The sequence below is a fragment of the Andrographis paniculata genome, unplaced genomic scaffold (genome assembly GCF_009805555.1).
Source record: "Andrographis paniculata isolate CXL003 unplaced genomic scaffold, ASM980555v1 Contig17END, whole genome shotgun sequence".
In the NCBI taxonomy this organism is placed as follows: domain Eukaryota; kingdom Viridiplantae; phylum Streptophyta; class Magnoliopsida; order Lamiales; family Acanthaceae; genus Andrographis; species Andrographis paniculata.
In genome coordinates, this window is record NW_026137457.1 from 941,694 (window position 1) to 960,606 (window position 18,913).

General features: G+C 28.0%; 3 protein-coding genes across 4 annotated transcripts; 2 read left to right on the forward strand and 1 right to left on the reverse strand.

Annotated features, from left to right (window-relative positions):
- The first annotated feature begins 4,625 nt into the window (after nucleotides 1–4,625).
- On the forward strand, nucleotides 4,626–7,332 carry LOC127265625 (MADS-box transcription factor 23-like). 2 transcript variants are annotated; one of them, XM_051295515.1, is made up of 8 exons: nucleotides 4,626–4,860; nucleotides 5,335–5,413; nucleotides 5,507–5,574; nucleotides 6,040–6,139; nucleotides 6,207–6,248; nucleotides 6,364–6,405; nucleotides 6,496–6,638; nucleotides 7,145–7,332. In XM_051295515.1, exons 1-8 carry the CDS (start codon nucleotides 4,679–4,681, stop codon nucleotides 7,224–7,226), a joined length of 738 nt encoding a protein of 245 aa, XP_051151472.1. In that variant the 5' UTR covers nucleotides 4,626–4,678; the 3' UTR covers nucleotides 7,227–7,332. The 2 variants fall into 2 exon arrangements, with proteins under 2 accessions (XP_051151472.1, XP_051151481.1); XM_051295524.1 differs by having other exon boundaries at nucleotides 5,356–5,413.
- A 3,429-nt stretch (nucleotides 7,333–10,761) lies between these two features.
- On the forward strand, nucleotides 10,762–11,919 carry LOC127265529 (protein MIZU-KUSSEI 1-like). Its single transcript, XM_051295354.1, has one exon. The coding sequence runs from the start codon at nucleotides 10,852–10,854 to the stop codon at nucleotides 11,641–11,643; it is 792 nt and encodes a 263-aa protein (XP_051151311.1). The 5' UTR covers nucleotides 10,762–10,851; the 3' UTR covers nucleotides 11,644–11,919.
- A 2,036-nt stretch (nucleotides 11,920–13,955) lies between these two features.
- On the reverse strand, nucleotides 13,956–17,931 carry LOC127265673 (thioredoxin reductase NTRC). The gene is made up of 10 exons (XM_051295607.1): nucleotides 17,579–17,931; nucleotides 16,628–16,835; nucleotides 16,404–16,509; nucleotides 16,064–16,329; nucleotides 15,534–15,813; nucleotides 15,239–15,346; nucleotides 14,926–15,012; nucleotides 14,731–14,835; nucleotides 14,326–14,456; nucleotides 13,956–14,204 (listed from the first exon to the last, which is right to left on the reverse strand). The coding sequence occupies exons 1-10, from the start codon at nucleotides 17,817–17,819 to the stop codon at nucleotides 14,144–14,146; spliced, it is 1,593 nt and encodes a 530-aa protein (XP_051151564.1). The 5' UTR covers nucleotides 17,820–17,931; the 3' UTR covers nucleotides 13,956–14,143.
- Nucleotides 17,932–18,913: the final 982 nt, after the last annotated feature.

An 18,913-nucleotide genomic window follows, 5' to 3' on the forward strand; every position in this document is an offset into this window, starting at 1 on the left:
TCACGCCGAAGCTGAGGCTCGGGATTTGTAACGTTACAGAAATTTGAATTCAATTTAGTGGGGACGATTGATCTGAACCGTTGATCTTTAGTCCTGAGAGCTTTCACGTTGCCATTGAAATTTGGGCTCAGTTAAAAATTAATAATTTTATACTTTTTGGCAAAAGAATATTATAAAAATATATTTTATAGGAAATTATTTTATTTTATTTTTTTTATTTTAAAAATAAATTATAATGACACTAACCAAGTATTTAAATTTTGGCATGTCCTCTTATTTAAACCCCACCGTATTTGTAAATTATTAATAGTTTTTGTTTAAATATGTCACCATTTATGCCTAAGTAAATAATTGTGCTCAAAATAAATTCCATAATTAGAATAATTTTTGGGACAATTATATATGATTGCATTCAATATATATTATGTTGAATAATTTTTCTAATAGTATTAAATCAAAGCATTATTGATTCAATAGTTTCCATATATATGCGTTTGAAAGCATTGTATATTTAGCAATGAGATGAAACTATTGTGCTTTTATTTTAATCACCATTCAATTAAATAAATAAACTTATCAATTAAATAATAAAATATCATTCAAAAAAGAAAAAGTCATATACTTTTCTTTTTTTAATTCTCATGGATCTCTAAACATATTATTATTATTATTATTCATTCTTTTTTATAAAGAAAAAATAAATACTTTTTACGGGTATTTACATATTATTGTATATTTTGAAAAATTATAAACATATTATTATTGTCTATTAACTAATATAATATTGAAATGGGTATTTATTTATTTGTTTACTTATTTATAAATGATAAAAATGGAATAATGGGTGAATTATCAATTAAAGCTAAAAACATAGGAGAATGCAAGGGACTTTCTTTACATGGAAATTAGTTACACAATGTCAACTTCTTTATTTCCCAAATTGGTCAACCTTACCAAATTAGGCCATTTGGTAAGGAAAGTTAGGAAATAAATTGTATTTAGCAAGATTCCAATTCTTATATATTAATTTAAAAAGATAAGTGAATTATTTGGGTTAATATTGACATAAATATCAAACTTATTTTTTGGATATATTGTGTGATTAGGAGATTAGTTGTGGCTAAAAATAGCAAATGAAGATTATGTCACAATAATTCTAAAATTTTTTTTTTTTTTATGACGAATAGTTCTAAAATAAATTTGATTTTTAAAGTGGTGGAACTCTTATAACTATATTGCTATAATGGAAATTTTTATTTATATTTCCTCAATTAACACATCTTTTTTTTATTTTAGAGATGAATGCAAAATAGATATATATATTATTGATCCAAATTTGTTTTGCAATGATGTTCAAAAAAGCATATAAATATTATGACAAAAATAAATTGAAGCAAGAAGCTAGTAAAAAAAAAAGTAATAAATCGGGTAAATAAAATAGCGTAATGATATTTCAAATTATATATATATATGATGTGTTTTGAAATTAATTATTTACTTTGAGCAGATTTCAATAAAAATATATTATTTTTTTTACAAAATATCATATTAAGATACTATTTAAACAAAAAATTTAATTTAATACTTTTATTTCAAATCAATTTCAAACTAACCAACTATTTTACCATTTGAAATTTTCAAATAAAATAGCGTAAATTGTAAATTTTTATTTTAATGTACTAAAGTATATGTTATACAATCTATTTTTTATAATATATATCTATATACTTATAGATATGCAGCAAACAGAAAAATAAAATGTCAAAATAAATATTTAGATAATACTTTGACATGATATTCTATAAAAAATATATATATATTTATGTAAAATAGATTATATGAATAATATTAATTTTGATTTGAAATACACACTTTAAAATATACAATTTTTTATTCACAAACTACCAAATCAATTATATTATATTCTATTTAATTTTTTTCTAAATATTTTTATTATACAATATCATAGTTGTATATTTATAATAAAAAATCAAAAAGATTTATGTAAAATATTATTTTCAATAACTATTTTACCCAAAAATTAAGATATTAACATTCAAAATACCAAAAGAACAAAGTTTAGTGTTTTCTTAATAAACATTACATCAAAATACTAATTATATTAATTCTTTTTTTTTTCTTTCATACGATATTACATTCAAAATAATAATAATAATAATAATACCAAACCCCAATTTTTTTAAATAACTTCATTTTGAAAAATTAAATCACCATACACACACAATATATATTTATATATATATATATAATGGCATCCTACTTTATATAATATTTGCAAAATACCAATAATATAAAAACAAAACTAATTGATGTAAAGTAGAAAGTTTAATTAAATCAGCATCCTAAATTAAATCAAAAGGGAATTGTAACAACCATTCAAAATATTCACCTTATGGCAAAGGCAATTTTGGAAAGCCAAATAACTTTGGTAATTATTAGGTTTCACTACTTCACATGCACAACAATAATAATTTCAACAAAATAAAATAAAATAAAATAATATTCATCAAATATATAAATAAATAAATGGGTTAGTATTTTCCCAAATTTAGCATACCATATTTCCATTACAATAGTTTTCATCTTTTGCCTTTATATGTGCGATTTCCTAATATAGTCAAAGCTACACAATAATGTATTATTTTATTGTATTTTATCTTTTTGTCACTAATAATATATAACAATTTATACATAGCAAAACATCACCTAAATTAGATTGTACCAAAACGTGATTATATATATATATATATATTTTCAAATCCATATATGTAATTATTTTTCTTCCTATATCCATAATTTCAATTTTAGAGCATTTATTTTTTCATTTTTTATATTTTGTTTCTTTTTAAAATCCACTTTATATTACTTTAGTTTATCACAAGTGGAAAATTCAGTTTATCACCAAGAAAAAGAACTTGTGATAATAATACATTGTATGCAATATTTGCACACACACATTTATTTATTTATCTATTTTGGTAATGTACAAATCATAATAGGTTGTATTTTTAATTATAATTTTTTTAAATATATATATATATATATTAATTATAACAATATTAATGAAAACAAGCACACCTCTGTTTTGCAAATATGATATTTGTCACCTATTGTGAATATTTCACTCTGGTGTGTTTTTTTTTTTTAAAAAATAGTTCAATGAATTTTTTTTATATGAATATAGAAAATTATGTAAGTGATATAAAAATAATAAATATGTATAATATATTATTTTTTTTAAAGATGTATTAATTAAAGAACACACTTATCTTTTTAAAATATATATACATATTTTTTTTAAAATAGTATATTTTTACGAATATACACGTACATGATACATATATACATATATATATATATATAGAGAAAGAGAATTGCATTTTTTGCTAATATATGTATTTCTAATTGTTATTTTTATCTTATACTACTTTTTTTTTTTTTAATGATTTGATAAATTTTAATCATTTGTTAATTTTGTTGGGTTTGTTAGCCCAATATATTTCTGTGGCATGACTATTTATAAATATTATAAAGAAATACAATATATTCTCCTACTAACACAATATATATATAATATATGTATTTTATTTATTTAAAAAAATTAACAATTAATACAAATTATTATTTTTTATATTATTAACATTAATTTTCATATATAACATAAAAATAAATTTATATAAAAATACTAAGTGAACAAACTTATTATAATATTTTATATAAAATATTCACAATTTTTTTTATATAAAAAATACTGTATATCATTAAATATCGGTATCATATCCAAACTATTCATCAAAATTAAAATTTAATATCAAAAGATATAATAAATTTCAAAAGAACAACATCAAAATTATATATAATAAGAAATAGTGATTTGCCATACTTATAAAATAATTTAGGATAAATTTTGCTAACAATATATGTATTTTAATAGTTTATAAATAAATTAATCAATATATATTTTATTACATATATAATAAACATTTTAAGTATATTATATTTAATCAAAATTACACGCATATACGGTGCTAATTTAATAGAATTAATTTTGGTATAAATAAAACTTCCTATATTTAATATTTCCAATTCCAGCAATGTATTGATATTATTAAAATCAATTTCCACACCACAAAATTTGATTCTCACAACTAAAAACCAGCCATATATATTAAAATATATTTTCCTTATTATATATATATAAATAAATAAAAAAACTCCAAAATAAAATTATTTCAAAAATAATAATAATAATAATAAATGAGAAAAAAAATAAGTATGGTAACTAAGGCGCCACAAAGGGAAATATTTGATTTTATTAAGAAATTAAGTAACTGTATTTATTAATTTTTTTTTTTTTTTTTGATTCATGATTAATTCTTGACATCCCAAAAGAGGATTCTCAGTTTCTAAATATGCATAAAATTATACAATACATTGTTATATATATACATAGTAAGCCCCAACCAAAAATGTATTTCTAATTACCAAATATAATAAATTAAATTAAATTACTTCATTATATATTTTATTATTATATATATATATATATATATATATATATATAAGGTGCATTGATTGTAATCTCCCTCCCTCCGTCTCTCCAAGTACATCGAATTTGTTGGTTTTGGATTTGGGAGAGAAATCGGAGGAAGGGAGTATGGGGAGAGGAAAAATCGAGATTAAGAGGATCGAGAATGTGAACAGTCGTCAGGTGACGTTCTCGAAGCGGCGCGGCGGATTGATGAAGAAGGCGAAGGAGTTAGCCGTGCTGTGCGATGCTCAGGTCGCCGTTATCATCTTTTCCGGCACCGGAAAACTCTACGAGTACGCTAGTTCGCGGTAAGTTTATACAACTTGTTTACGCTTTCTCTTCCTCGCTTGTTTCGATTAATTTTGAAAATCAATCACGAATACATCTATGTAGATTTGTAGAACACACGATGATCTACCAATCGATAACTGTGCGATTGAATCTCCGATTACCGATTGTTTGGTGAAACCGAAAATCGTTATATTTGTTTGTATTGTTATGAAAATTTAAAAAAAATAAAAAAATAAAAAAATAAAAAAATCTGTGGAGCGAAATTGGATTGTGGTGGAAGAAATTGGGCTTTTAGCCCAAATTAGTTAAAATTAGGTCAGTCCAGAATGTCCAGTGGATTATATAATTTTCAATTTTTCAATGGTTATTTAATATCCAAAGTTATTTGATATGATCTGATACTTGTTAATTAATTTATTGATTATTATTTTTTAAATCACAATGTTGATGAGATTTGTATGTATTTTTTTTTTTATTTTGGCATATCAAAGTATGGATCATATTCTGTCCAGATACAATCAGACCCATGAAAGTCCAGAAGTTGCCACAGTTGAACACGCAGCTGATCAAGTAATTTGATCTTTTTTTTTTAAAAAAAAAAAACATTATTGTTTTATTGCAATCTGGTTTCTTCTTGACAATTTAATTTTTATTTATTTACAGCATGAATCATCTTCAGCTGAGATCATTTCCCTAAAAGGAGAAATCGGAAAGCTTCAGTTGGTGCAAAGGTACTTAAAAGTTTGTTCTTTTGGTGTTTTTTGTGCATTTTTTTTATGTTTATTAACCGAAAATTATATATATATGTAATAATAATAATAATAATAATAATTGAATAAAATATAAGAGTTTCAATTACAATTTACAATCTCATTGAACTTGTGCCAAAGTGGATTACATTTAAAGAAAGATCAATTCAAATTCTATGTTCAATTTCAAATTATTGGTAGATTTTTGTATTTTATTCTCAAAATAGAAATTTAGTTTTAGAATTCTTGCATTTGTATTTATCTAATTTATTTCTCTTTCTCACACACACCCATATATATATATATATAGAATATATTTCCTTAATATTTATAATTTTAATTATTTTTGCTGCGAAATATAAATATTGATGAAAGTTATATATATGTATGTATATATTATAATATTTTGAAAATTGCTTACATTAAGTAAATACACTGTTATTGAAGGCAAATGATGGGGAAGGAATTGGATGGAATGAATTACAATGACCTGCACGCATTGGAGCAACAGCTCTTTGATGGAATTATGTCAGTCAAGGATAAGAAGGTAATTATTTTATTTTATATTACTATTTTAACATAATGTAATTATAATATATTTTTATCTTTCTCAGGAGAAAATACTGTTGGATCAACTGGAAAAAGCAAGAATGCAGGCATGTATTGTACATATACACATAATTATCATTACATTTATTCCTTTTTTTATTTTATTTAATTCAAGTTATGTACATCAAAGTAGAAAATTGTGTTAATTTTAATCTTGGACAGGAGAAGAAAGTTGTGCATCAGAATGAAACTCTGCTGGAGAAGGTAATTTTCATTGATTCAAATAATATTTGAATTTATTTCATTCTTTGTTATATATATATATATATATATATAAATAAAATATTTGGCCAGATTGAGGAGCTTCGACACCATGCTAGGGCAAATAGCATCGATAATTATCACTTTGTTAGCAAAGACCCATGTGCGAGTTCGAGTTTAATGACTGATTGCAAGCTTGATAAAGAAGGAACTTCTGATACTTCTTTGCGTTTAGGGTAAGTCCAATTTTCATTTTGCACTTTTTAAAAAATAAGTGTGTTTAATTCTTACTATTTATTTGTTTTCAGAATAGAATTGGTACACAATTAAAAAAAAGATAAACAGTCTTTGCTATATAAAGAAAAGATATGTTTTCATATAATTTGCATTATATTATATTTATATATACACATGTCATTAAAGGTATTACACAATTTATTATTATTATTATTTTTTTATCAATTTTTATATTTAATATTCTTCAATAACCCATAATAGCTCAAAAAAAATGTTTGTTTTGTTTTAAAATAAAATTCCCGCTATTCAATTGGTATGATTTTAAATAAAATAAATTTTAATAAATATCAAATTCAAATCAAAACTAAGCAAATCTTTTTGTATAATTAGTTTGGGTTGTGTCTCTCAGAGCAAAATGGTGTAATTGTGGCAATAAAATTATAATTTTTTCCCCCAAATATGTTTTTTTATGATGTTTAATTGTATTTCTTTATTTTAATTTCAGGTTATCATGTGTGGATCTTTTTGGAAAGAAGAAAATATCGAAAAATGAAACAGATGAGAAAAATGATATGATAGTGGATTAAAATACTTTTTTTATTTTTTGGTTCTTAAATTACTTGTATCGTGCCAATAATTCCATAATATTATTTAGTTGCTTAAAATCAATTACTTCCCAACATTTCTACATCTAATACAATATATCAATTCTTTTTTTTTTTTTTTTTTTTTTGTTATTCAATCTCCAAATTTGTATAATTATTGACCTAACTTAATTGTTACAATCTTCCTTTTTGTTTAAACTTAATTTATATATTAATTATCAATATTTAGTATAGATTGCAGGGCTAATGGTCATCATGAGATGTCACTACTGTCCTACTGCGTGAAATTATTATTAAAAAATAAATAAAGATCTTACTAATGAATATTATTATTATTATTATTATTATTCAATTGTGGTCCTAATTTGAAATGATTAAATTAAGATCAAATCCAAAAGCACAAGTTACTGAACTTTATTTATTTTTATTGTCTTTTAAATAATACATATATATTACTGCCCTTTATATTTATAATTCCATTTAAAGTAGAATACTTTTAGTCTATTTAATGAATATTGACAATAATTATTTAATTATATACTATACAATATATCGTTTTTTTATGTTTTTATTATCAAGAATAATCATTCTTGGTGGTCCATGCAATGGCATGCTCTCATATTTCATGTTTATTTTATTCTACTTTATAAAAAAAAAAAAAAGGTGATCAAGAATATATATATATATATATAGTCTCTAAGTGTATTGTATGTGTTGCAAACTTGCAATTCCCTATATATTATAAAGATTACAATTTATTTATTTTATTTTATTTCAAATCATCCTTTATGTATCATTAAGGTTGTTTTTAGAGAGAGAGAGAGAGAGAAATATAGAGTTTATTTCTTACTCTTTTATTGAATGAGGATAAAAAATAAAAATAAAAAATAGAAATATTCATGCTTATGGGTGTGCTTATGTATTTATTTATTTTTTCTATAAAAATATTAATTGCCAATTTACATTAAAATAAAATAAACCTTCCATCTAATATTTTTATATAAAACTATAACCAATACCTAATGGAGTAGTACTTTACAACATTTCGATATAGATTTAATATTTTATCCTCTCCTCCTCAATTATTTTGCTATTTTAATTTGAGATGTTCTAATATATATATATATATATATTACTACTTTAAACTCAATTTTTTTCATCTTTTATATTTATCAATGCAACTTAAGTGTTAAATATAAAATAGAGTACAAAATGTATGTTTAGTATTTTAATTTAGAATATTTTTTTGCCCTGATATAAAAAATTGTATTTCGATAAAAAAAAAAAAAAAAAAACTTTTATATTTATTGTTGATTTTTTTTTTAAGAAAATAAAAAATATGTATTATATATATTAAGAATACTAATAAAATTATATATATATAAAAGTAAACAATGCTAATATTTAATTATTATAATAAAAATAAAGTTGGCCAATATTAAAAAGGATGTAAATGTCTGTTTATGGGCAAAAAAGAGGCCACGTGGCAGTACACGTCACGCAGCGATAGGTAGGCCACCAATAGGATTCATTGGCCTTAATAAATAATTAAAAATATTCAGTAAAAACAAAACTGTTTGGAACCGCCCTTAATTTAATTATTTACACCCTCAATCAGTAAACTCCATAAGTTTCATTTAATTTAATTTTAAAATTAATCAAAGGTCAATTATCTTTGATTTTATTTTAATTTCATCATGTCAATTTCCAAATGAAAGAATGGCTACAAAACTCATCTCTCAAATTGCAAATAATTTATAATTAATTTGTAATCATTCAACAATCATCCAAATGCTTAGTTTTAATTCAGATTAATAAATTAAATAAATTGTCACAATATATTTGATTGGATTAATGTATGTCACTATCTAAAGTCTAGCTAATTTACTATATATATATATATATAGCACACAAATGGTCAATTATTTTGGCAAGACATTTTATATAATAATCAAATAATTAAAAGCCATAATAATCAAAGCGTGACACACCCATGCATTTCGACTAATATTATATATACATTGAAATTATATATCATTTGTATACGTACGTTAATTGTTATTTTATTTAGTTTTTTTTAATCTAAGTAATTTTTACAACTATAGGACAATACGTATGTCTATTAGATATAAATAAATTGGGTTGTTTAACTTATTAAAAATATTATATGTAATAATTATTATTTTTTTTTAAAAAAAATCAAACATACAAAAACTAAAAAATAAAAACACTATCATTATTTCTTAAATGATGTTATTAATTGATTAAATATATGGATGATGCCGCGAGCAATCTGTGCACGTGTTTCTTTCATAATGGTTGCATGCTCCACTTGTAGCCGCATAGTTTATTTATTTTATTATATCAATAAATATATAAAAACTATATAATATAAAAATAATTGCCTGTTTGAAGTTTTCTATTTTTTTTTTGTTAGATTTACATTGTTCGTAATTTTTTCTTCGTTATTATTGTAAATTATAAAAAATTTTAATGTCAAATAAATAGTATATATTCATAATTTTTTCTTCGTTATTATTGTAAATAGTATATATTTTGTGGTATTTTTAAAATTATCAAAATGAAAAAATAGATTTTTTTTTTATAAAACTGATTTAAAAGTATATATTTAATTATTTTTATCTATCTCATCTATATTTATATATTTTTATTATAAAAATATTCTCATATTAGTATTTTTAAAAAATTATAAATATACCATTAATTTATATATAAAATAAAAATAATAAATTTGTTAAAAATATTCTTGCATACTTTATTTACTAATAAAATACTTTAATCTTTTGATGAAATGAATTGAGTATTTAAAGTATTATTTTCTTTTAACTAATTGTATTTATATATAACTTATATATTTATTTACTTTCTATTTATTATTACACCCATATCATCCATTTATATATAAAATCATATTAAAATTTAAAAATATAATTATCTATTAATTGACCTATCTACATATAAAATATTAATATTATAAATAAGTCTAAGTGTAAAAATTAAATATAAATATAACAAACCATTTATATCGTATAAAATATTACTCTCTTTCGGTCAAATTTATTCTACTTTTTTTTGTATATCCATTAAATTTAGAATTAGTATATCTGTAAAAGTAAAAAAATCAATATGAATTATTATTTATTTAACACTTATAATTTATAACAAATACTATTAATTTTATTATATTTTTGTTTTTCATTTACTTTAATTACTAAGTAAATATTCAAAAATACTCTCAATAATTTTTTTAAAAAATTATTTTCCTGAAATTCTCATGCGAAGTTCAAATAGGGTAAATATTGTGGACGGAAGGAAGGAGTATTTTAATCCAATTTTTCATTGACCTTTGTGATAATAGAAATACATAAATACGTAAATAATAATACATAAAATATAAATCGAGAGAGAGAGGACTTCCTCCCTCCCTCCCCTATAGGCTATAAATATATATGCATGTGTGCGAGCTTGTCCACTTCTTCCCCCATAACTCTTTCTCTCTCTAAAACACAATATATAATTATACATTCATATATATCATCGGTGGATTGATTAATTGATTGAGTGGAGAACAGAAATAGAAACAGAAATGGAATTGATGGTGGGCACTGCAACTGGAACTGGAACCAGTCTTTCAAGAACCACCAGTAACGCCACCACTACTAACAAAATCATCCCTTTCACTTACACCGCCGGCGATGATTCCGGCGAAGGATTCTGCCGCCGTCCCCTCATCCGCCGCCTTTCCAGCTCCGGCCGCGGCGGCGGCGGCCTGGTCGCTGCTTTCCTCCGCTCCATGATCTCAATCTTCAGCTTCCCCTCGATTCTGCCGAGCTGCAGCTGGATCGGCCTCCCGACGCCCCTCCCCATCCCGCCGTCGCTCGGCCGGAAGGTCACCGGAACTCTCTTCGGCCGCCGGAGGGGTCACGTGACCTTCGCCGTGCAGGACGACCCGAGATCGGAGCCAGCGCTGCTCGTCGAGTTCGCCGTCTCCACCGCCGCGCTCGTCCGGGAGATGTCCTCCGGTCTCGTCAGGATCGCCCTCGAGTGCGAGAAGCCCCGCCGCCATGGCGGAGGAAGGAGGCTGTTGGGGGAGCCGGCGTGGACGATGTACTGTAACGGGAGGAAGTGCGGCGGGGCGGTGACTAGGGAGTGCAGCGAGTCGGACTGGCACGTGCTGAGCACGGTGCAGAGAGTGTCGGTGGGGGCCGGCGTGATTCCGGTGGTGGACGACGGCGGCGCGGCGGCGGAGGGGGAGTTGCTGTATATGAGAGCCCGGTTCGAGAGAGTCGTAGGGAGCCGTGACTCGGAGGCCTTTTATATGCTCAACCCGGACGGCAATGGCGGACCCGAGTTGAGCATTTTCTTCCTTAGAATTTAATTTTTAATTTTTATTTTATATACTTACATTACAATACACAGACTTTTTTTTTTTTTAATTTATTTTATTGGATTGGACAGTAGTTAGAGCCTTATATATGTGTTCATGTAATATATATACATATATATGTATATGGTATCGTATCGAATCGAATATATGGGTGCTTTTCTAAGTAATTAATGTTATTCAGTATAAATATAATTCACTATTATGTGAATTATAAAAATCTGAATAGTAAATAAAAAAATTAAAGATAATGTACATTTGAAATATAAATGGATTAATATATTACTATATTGTAAGAGTTAAGACACTATATTCATTCAAAGTTGGTGCAACCGTGCAATGATGATTAATTTCAATTAGAATCCTAACCAATGGTATTTAGCAGCAATTAAGACAAGTCACTGAATTTCTAGGCTAACAGCACATTGTACCCGATGTTACATATAATATATATATATATATTCTAAAAAGATTTTTGTTTACCACATAAAATGCTCCTATAGAACGCATGTGATAATATATGTTCTTATATCAATCACTATAGCAGACGCAGTATGTGATATTATCACTTTTAATCTGAAAATTTAAAGTTATGGAATTGAAAATAATTGTCTAATCACAAATGATTCAATCGCGTACAAAATAATGGAAATTGGCACATAATTCGTAATTATAATAATCTCGATTCATCATCATCATTTATAAAAAAAATATTTGTAATATAGATAGATATCAAACAATATCTAATAGAATCATTCATTTTCCCACAAAATATGGGTATGGGATGCCCTAATAAAAAGGTTTAAGATTAAAATATACAAATTTTAGTTATTTTTAATGTTTGTTAAATGACCTCTTATGATTGGAATTGTGAGTGGACAATTTTATTTATTTCAATATTTATTTCGTATCTGTATCTTACAAAAAACAAATTGCTATAGCATCCATACATTTACGCACATTTCATCATTTAGGCAATCATTTTTATGCACATACGTGTGTTTTTATTGTTTAACTTTCATAATTATTTTTATTATGTTCGATACATATAGAACATTATATACAATAATAATAATAATTAAATATCATATTAAACAATCAACCATGTGTACCATATTCTACTATTGTTTTATCAAAGACTAATATCAATATACTTTAATGATTATAATTATTAGCTCCTATCAAACTTGCTCGAAAAGATAATGATTGAATCAAAATGTAATCTAAATAATTATAACACCATCAGCAATACCATCATACAAAAAAGTTTATGTTATTTATTACACTATAATTGATTAAAAACAAAGTCATGTTACATTTTATTTAATTTCAATATTTTTACTATACAATTGCCAATTCTATAAAAATAAACTATTTATCTCATAAAATGACCACATTCAAACAATAAATCTAAACTTCAAAAAAAAAAAACTTTAATAGAAAAACATATGATATCAAAATACTATTAAATAAAATTCAAACTCAAACTAAGAAGAATAAGGTGACTTGCAGCAGTGCCATTACAGTCCAATCAAAGGCACAAAATAATTACTTACTACTTTAAAATGGCATGTAAAACAAGAACAGTAGAAGTAGAATCAGTACCCAACACCATGTGATAATATATTACCAACTAAAGATATTTTCAGATATGCACTAGTTGAGATATATATATATATATATATTTATATATCTATATATCTATACACACACACATATCCTAACCTAAATAAAATTGAAATGCATGCCATGTTCAAACTGTAGAACTACACAATCAATTATCCCAGCAAACAAATGACAGGAGAATTAGCTATGAATATTGGGGGGAGTGCTTATTTTGCATCATTATTTAATAACCATAAACATTCCACATATGTATTTGTGTGTGTTCTTATGCAAGGAAAGAAACTGATAAACATGGGAAGAGAAACTGATACCTAATGCCAGATGAGGGAAGTGGGTGAGATGTCATCACTGATATGAAAATGTACTAATTTGGAACTACTATGTGTGCACATGGCAAGTAAGAACATAGAACAAAACAAAACCAAATAATGTAGGATGATGAATCACTAAATAATATGTTCTTGGATCCCACAAAGATTTGAAGCCAAACAGAACAAAATTCTATTAGGATGCCCTCTAATTAAGATTCAAGAAATGGTGAATTTGGCAGACGTACCTTTGAAGCCAAAGTAATTTGGTGCAATTGCCTGGCTGGCCGATGATGACTTGAGTGAAAAGTGTCGAAAGGATAACTCCAGTGCTTATTCTGGTAGGAGTATAAAGCTTTAAAGACAAAGACACAATGTGAAAAATTGTGCATTCAGAATTCAATGGGGAAGGCCTCTACAACATACATGCTTGTATATGAGTGTGCAGATTTAGATGGCGGAGGTACATTGATAGCAATGCATGTCAAAAATCGAATTGAGGCGGTCCATGAGAGAGGTTTTCTTTTTTTTTTTTTTTTTTTCACCTTCACCGACATCGCTCACTGATTTGCTTCTATGAGTTCTCTGTACTCTTTCTTCATTTTGACGCCTGAGACAGTCCTGTAGATTAAGTAATTAGTGTAAGAATTCTGGACGGTTAGAGCACGACTGCATGCATATTTTCCCACACCGAGGATATTGTATTTCTTAATTATAAAGAATGAGATCCAGCAGAACCAACCTGATCATTTCTTTGTTCTTGAAAAATTGAACACAGGGGGTGCCCATTATTCCAGCAGCCTCGGCAATCTCTGGATCTTCTTCAATGTCAATTTCGACAAAATGAACAGCCTCATCGTACTCGTCAATGACCTGCCAAGCACAATCACAGTTTCACACACTTGGTTAAACTGATTGATTTTGGATAGAAACAGATGCTGCAATTTTCAGGAGAATCTCCACCATAACCATATGCATGCAATAATACAAATCTTTTCAATCACTCTTGACGAGACAACTTATTGAAGGAAATCCAGGATGTTTAAATTCATTCTACAGTGTTAATTTTTTAAAACCTCAGACAAAGTACTGGCGATTATGCCACAGAACTATGATTCTCTAGACTTAGGAGTTGGTGGTTGTATACCTTGCTAAGAATTGGTTTCAAGGTCCTACAAGGACCACATGTCGGTGCCGTGTATAAAACACATACAAGTCTTGGGCTTTCATGATACAGTTTCCTTAGAGCATACTGCAATGGGGGAATATTTAATTATATAAAGAATGGAAGGTTCAATACAAACAATATTAGTAGATAACAGTCTCCATTTAGATTGGTTACCTGTCCCCTGTGCTTTGTAAGTGTGATATCAAAACCTTCTTGCACGTCTCTGTCGGTAAGCTCTTTCTTAGCTTCCTCAGGAGCCGGCTGTAAAAGTGCAGCAAATAGAAATGAGATAACTTCCATCAGTATAGTGTCACGATTTCAACTTCTTGTTTAATTAGACGGTGCATTTGGGCATTTAAAATCTTAGGTAATAAGAACATGTGTAAAAGAACATTATTTTGATAAGTTATTCTATAAGTTTCAAGACAATATAGCAAAGGATGAAGTGCACAGCAAATTAAAGGGGAAGCCAATGAGAAGTCGATGCCTGGTGAAATTCAACCAGTAGATTTTGGCTTGTAAGATATCTTTCAACTGATAGAGCTGCAATGCATCCTGAACCGGCTGCAGTTACTGCTTGCCTCCACTCATGATCCTATGTGCAGACACCAAGATGTGATTATAATTCATAAAGAAGCTCGTGACTTTAACCAGTAAATGACAGGTAAGAAACAAGATGGTAAATAACTGTGGAGAAAATTCTAATCAGTTGTTCGCCCCTTGGGAGTGAAAGAAGTCAATATTATCAAAACATGAAGAAAACATCCCAAAAAACAATATACCTGTACATCACCAGCTGCAAATAAGCCCTCTACTGAAGTTTCTGCAGAACCTTCTTCAACCAAGACATAGCCAGAGGAGTCGAGATCAACCTGGCCCTCAAGCAATTGACTATTTGGGGAATGGCCTATTCCATAAAACAAGCCCCTTGCTTCTAGAATTGATTCTTCTTCTGTATCGGTCTTTTTAACCAATACACCTGACATCTGCCCTTTAGGGTTGCTCACTACATCCACAACTTGTGCATTGAAGTGTACGGTGACGTTTGGATTGTTGAATACTCTGAAACATGCGCCATAACCAACCTGTTATACAAACATTCAGGGGAGTTCAAACTTAAATAACTAGGGTACTTGAGTAAATTTTTTCAATGGAATAGGAAGAGCAAGTTTATGTCGCTTTCGATAACATAATTTAGTTGATTAAGTCTTGGTATTACAAGGAAAGGAAAAGCGAGATAAATCAGAAAAGGAGGAAAACAAGAATTTAAAACTAGCATTTTTACTATGCCAAAGATGCCTATCTTTCTTACCTGTCCTGCATGGCTTTTGATGCCCTGAGACTGTCTCGACGAACAAGCAAGTGGACATGACGAGCATATTTAGTCAGGTACAAGGCTTCCTCTGTAGCTGTATCACCTCCTCCAACCACAGCAAGGACTTGACCTTTAAACAATGGAGATGCTCCATCACAAATTGCACAGGCACTGATTCCTCTGCTCCAGAATTCATCTTCTCGAGGCAAGTTTAGCCTCTTGGCAGTTGCTCCTGTGGCGTAGATAATACTATGGCATTGTACCTGGAAAATAGTTTGTTAAGTGAGCAGCAGCCGACTCTTCACTGAAACATTTCATATAAAACGAGACAAATCACCTTGCGCTCAGCACTTTCCACTGTAAAAGGTCTGTTCTTCAAATCAATGAATTCCACATCCTCTTGATGTAACTCTGCACCCCAACGCTCTGCTTGTCGCCGCATCCTAATGAAACAAACATTAGCAAAAATTACTATTGTTTTTCATTCATAATGTACTTAGAGAATTAAATATCAATGGTAATGAAGGATCAATCCAAGAACCAAGTCATAAGTCTAGAAACCTGTCCATTAAGTCAGGACCAGTAATACCATCCGGAAACCCTGGAAAGTTTTCGACTTCAGTTGTAGTCATCAATTGGCCTCCCGGGACACCGCCAACTTGATATCCTTCAAACACAACCGGCTTCAAGTTGGCCCTACCAGCATATATTGCTGCAGTGTAGCCTGCCGGGCCGGATCCTATAATTACCACATTCTCAATACCCTGAGCTGCAAAAGAAAAAGATTGAATGCATTTACAATCAATACTAAGGGAACAATGGAAACCACTTTCTATAACACATCATATTGAAGAAAATATATATGAAAATTTTAAAAGGACGTGGTCAGGTGATCAGAAAGCACCAAAAAACAGACTTATTAGTAACATCCAACAAAAAAGCATGCCACTATTCACATGGAGCGCACACAACACTTATGACACACACCCACACACACGTGCCGAATCATATCATTTGTATTAAGTGCATAAGACAGGTAATGCAGTTTTAACTCATAGAACGTCGTGTCGTTTAACACTAAGTATCCATGCTACCACCAATACCAACAGATTTCTCACTTGCACCAATTAAAGTGTAGAGATACGTTTCAACATTGCATTGTAACCAAAGAATCAAATTAAAACAATCTATCTACCTATCTACCTATCTATCTATCTATCCCTCCATCCATCCATACACACACAAGTATGTATATTTTTACATATCATAATGATTTTTAACTCTTTTTTGTTGCCAATTGAGCTCATTGCTAAACTTCTTGCAGATCACTAACCTTGACAAAGTAGGACCATACTCTCCATGTATGGACTACACAAGCTTTAGCACAACTAAATTCATAAGCTTTAGCACAAGTACGACTGAAATTCAGTTAAGGAAGTGCCAAACAACATTGAATCTTACACACTCTCCGACCAATCAAATCTCAATCTTTCCACAAAGCAGTAAATGCACCTGAAGAGGTAGGTTGCTCCTCCGCGGCTGCTGCCGCCGATATGCTAAATCCGGATCGAGACAAATGCCGGCGGCCCAACCGAGTATCCCGGAGCCAGAGTTGTCGGCGGCGCGTGAACCCTCCTCCTCCTCTTCCTCCGATTGAAACCGGAGTAGCCATCAAGGAACAGGCAGCACGGAATCCGACGCGCCCTCCGGCGTTGGCTATCCTGGGGTGTGGAGCAGCAGGGACGAGCGCCATTGGCTTCGGACAACTCGATATCCTCCAGCAAATGCGTCCAACCCAAAATCGGTCTCACGCTGACACACAATTTTGGTCACTAAAAAATGTTCGCTTCTACACTTTTATCCCTATAAAATTCTCACTTTGTTGCCTGTTGGTAGGTGAAAATAAATAAAAATATAGATACAATTATACAAATAAATAAATAAACGCCAAATAAAAATAGCATCAATTCTTGAAATTTTACTGTCGATTTATTTATTAATGAAAATAAAATGAATTCTTAAGGATATTGGGCCTTAATATTCCCAAGGCCCACTTGTTAAAATCCACACAAGTTACTGGCCCAAATAATAAATTTCATATAATTTAATTATAAATACATATTCCAACACTCTTCTTATAAATATGCTATTAGATGTAAAATTAAAAAAATAAGTTTAGGTTCGGTTATGGGTTTAGCCAGCGGTGTGCGGTTGGACTAGTGATCTTACTTGCCACAAATGTTTCCCCATGACTTATTACTGTTGTATAATTTACAAAGATGGAATTAGAATTTTTATAAGGTTAAAAATACTCTTCAATCCACCAATTTTGTATTTATTTTTTTCATAAAAAATATTTATTTTTATTTATAATAAGCAATTCTTATACATGTTTTAATTATATTCGTCAATATTATATTTAATTATAAAATATTTACATATTCAATTTATCAAAATTTTTCTTAATCTTATTAACTTATTTATATACTATTTTCAAGTTATTTTTACTTTAAGTCATAATTAACTAATATGATAATATATTGATTAAAATTCATTTCCAACTCAAACAAATTAAACATAAAATTGTAGATGGAAAGAATATAATTTTTTAATTAAAATAAAATGAAGTGCAAGAAATCTATAGATAATATTGTGTAAACGGATAAAAAAAAACATATAAATTTAAATATAATAATATTTTTTTATTAGATATTATATAAATATACTTTTAATAAACAAACTAAAATAATAAAATAAAGATGTGCTTGAATAATAAATAAATAGTGTATTTTCTTAGTACAAAAAGAAAAAAAATAAAATAAAATTGATGAATGCACACATGTATGT